Raw genomic sequence first — 1803 nt, 5'->3', positions numbered from 1 at the left:
TAAGGAGCCCCTGCAAAAGCAACAAAGTCCAGCCCTCATTTTCAGGAGAGACATCCCTGCCCAGTCCTCTCTGACTGCACAGGGAGATTCAAGAATAGCGATTCCTACTACAATCACTCCTCTGCTGATCCACGGTCCCCCAGAGCAACTTCCGTCTCTCGGTGCCCTGGCCACAATTTCTATTTAAAGTCCCATCAGAGAGATGGCATGAGAAAAGAGGAAGAGAATGAAGATAGGATTTTCCTCTTGATTGGACTTAAATAATGGTATAAAGAAATATAAATGGGGTAGTTTATTTCTTTCACTCTACCCAAGTTCTCTGCTAACAGCCTGGGTTTACATAGTCTCTGCTTCAGACTTCCAGTATTTTTCTCCATTTTCACCCTCTAAAAATATCCCTGATAACCTGCCAAGTCTCAATGCCTTTATGAGTTTTCACCCAACATTGTCTGGCAGGATTTCCTGTATATGGGGCAGGAATATCTGAGCAGCCTAAACCACACTCTTAACCCTCACAACTCCTTCCAAAGATATAGGAACTATCCTTCTCTTTTTAATTATCCAAAGCTATAAGATGTATAAGAATTACATGCAAAAAAAAGAATTACATGTAAAGAACCATTTTTTAAATAACTATAGTATAAAAATTTTATAATGAACAATTTTTCCAGATTTTAAAATGGTGAATATCTCTCTGCCCCATCACATTTCTATAAAATTGACCTAAGATAATCATAGACCATGTATGGAGGAAATGTATAGAGGAAAGCAGGAGAAGAGAAGAGTGACTATTTTGCATTTATTATAGGTTCCAAAAAACCCCTACTGCACACAGGCTAAAAGGCCATCAATAACAAATCAGTTAAGGCTCAATGCCTGTAGCTCAGCAGCTAGGGCCCCAGCCACATACCCTGGAGCTGGCAAGTTTGAATCCAACCCAGGTCCAGCCTGTTGAACAACAATGACAACTGCAACCAAAAAATAGCGGGGAGTTGTGGTGGGCGTCTGTAGTCCCAGCTAATTGGGAGGCTGAGGCAAGAGAATTGCTTAAGCCCAAGACTTTGAGGTTGCTGTGAGCTGTGACATCATAGCACTCTACAGAGGGAGACATAGTGAGAGTCTGTCTCAAAAAAAAAAAAGAAAGAAAGAAAAAAAAATTAGTTAAAAAGATAATACATATATTGGAATCCTACACAGCTATTTAAAAAGATAATGTAAGATTGTGCATTTATTAACATGAAAAATATATAAAATTTCATTGGTAAGAGTTTAATATGATTTCATGTCTGCAAAAAAATATTTTTTGAAATTGTATATGTAATATGTGAGTACATATAAAGAAGTCCAACAAACATACATTAAAACATTTTATTATTGATTTCTTACCTATATATCAATATATCCATATGCCAGATCTACATGTCTACATATTTGAGTTTTATATAATATGTAGCTTCTATAATTAAAAAAACACAAAACATGTTTCCGTTTATTTAAAAATATGGTCTACCACTTACCATTTTGTTCCAAGAGAGTGGACAGGGCATTGGCAGACGCCTGGAAGACTTCTTTGGACGAGGAATGCATGAGCATGGACAGCATCACCTCCCTGTGGGCCGGGAACCTGCCAGAGATCCAGCCACAAGAGGAAGAGGACCCTTCTTAATCACTAGCTCAAGCTCTCACCATCGCCTCATAGTGCTAACCCCAGATAGGGCATATAAATAATCCTTATGCCACCTCCACTTAGAGGAGTAAAGTATGCTTAGCTTTACATTTAAAATTGAGACTCAAATCCATTAA

The 1803-nt window shown here is 38.1% G+C and overlaps 1 protein-coding gene across 1 annotated transcript in view; it reads right to left on the bottom strand.

Moving 5' to 3' along the window:
* The window catches only part of LRRK2 (leucine rich repeat kinase 2), a 140077-nt gene that overhangs the window by 111107 nt on the left and 27167 nt on the right, over positions 1-1803 (bottom strand). Inside the window, exon 11 of the mRNA XM_003793534.1 lies at positions 1518-1624. Coding sequence (XP_003793582.1) covers positions 1518-1624 — 107 coding nt within the window. The remainder of the gene's footprint in view (positions 1-1517; positions 1625-1803) is intronic.

This window comes from Otolemur garnettii, unplaced genomic scaffold (assembly GCF_000181295.1).
Source record: "Otolemur garnettii isolate 467f Iridium unplaced genomic scaffold, OtoGar3 scaffold00070, whole genome shotgun sequence".
Classification (NCBI taxonomy): Eukaryota; Metazoa; Chordata; class Mammalia; order Primates; family Galagidae; genus Otolemur; species Otolemur garnettii.
The sequence above is the reverse complement of the archived record's forward strand: the minus strand, read 5'-3'. Positions and strand labels throughout refer to the sequence as shown.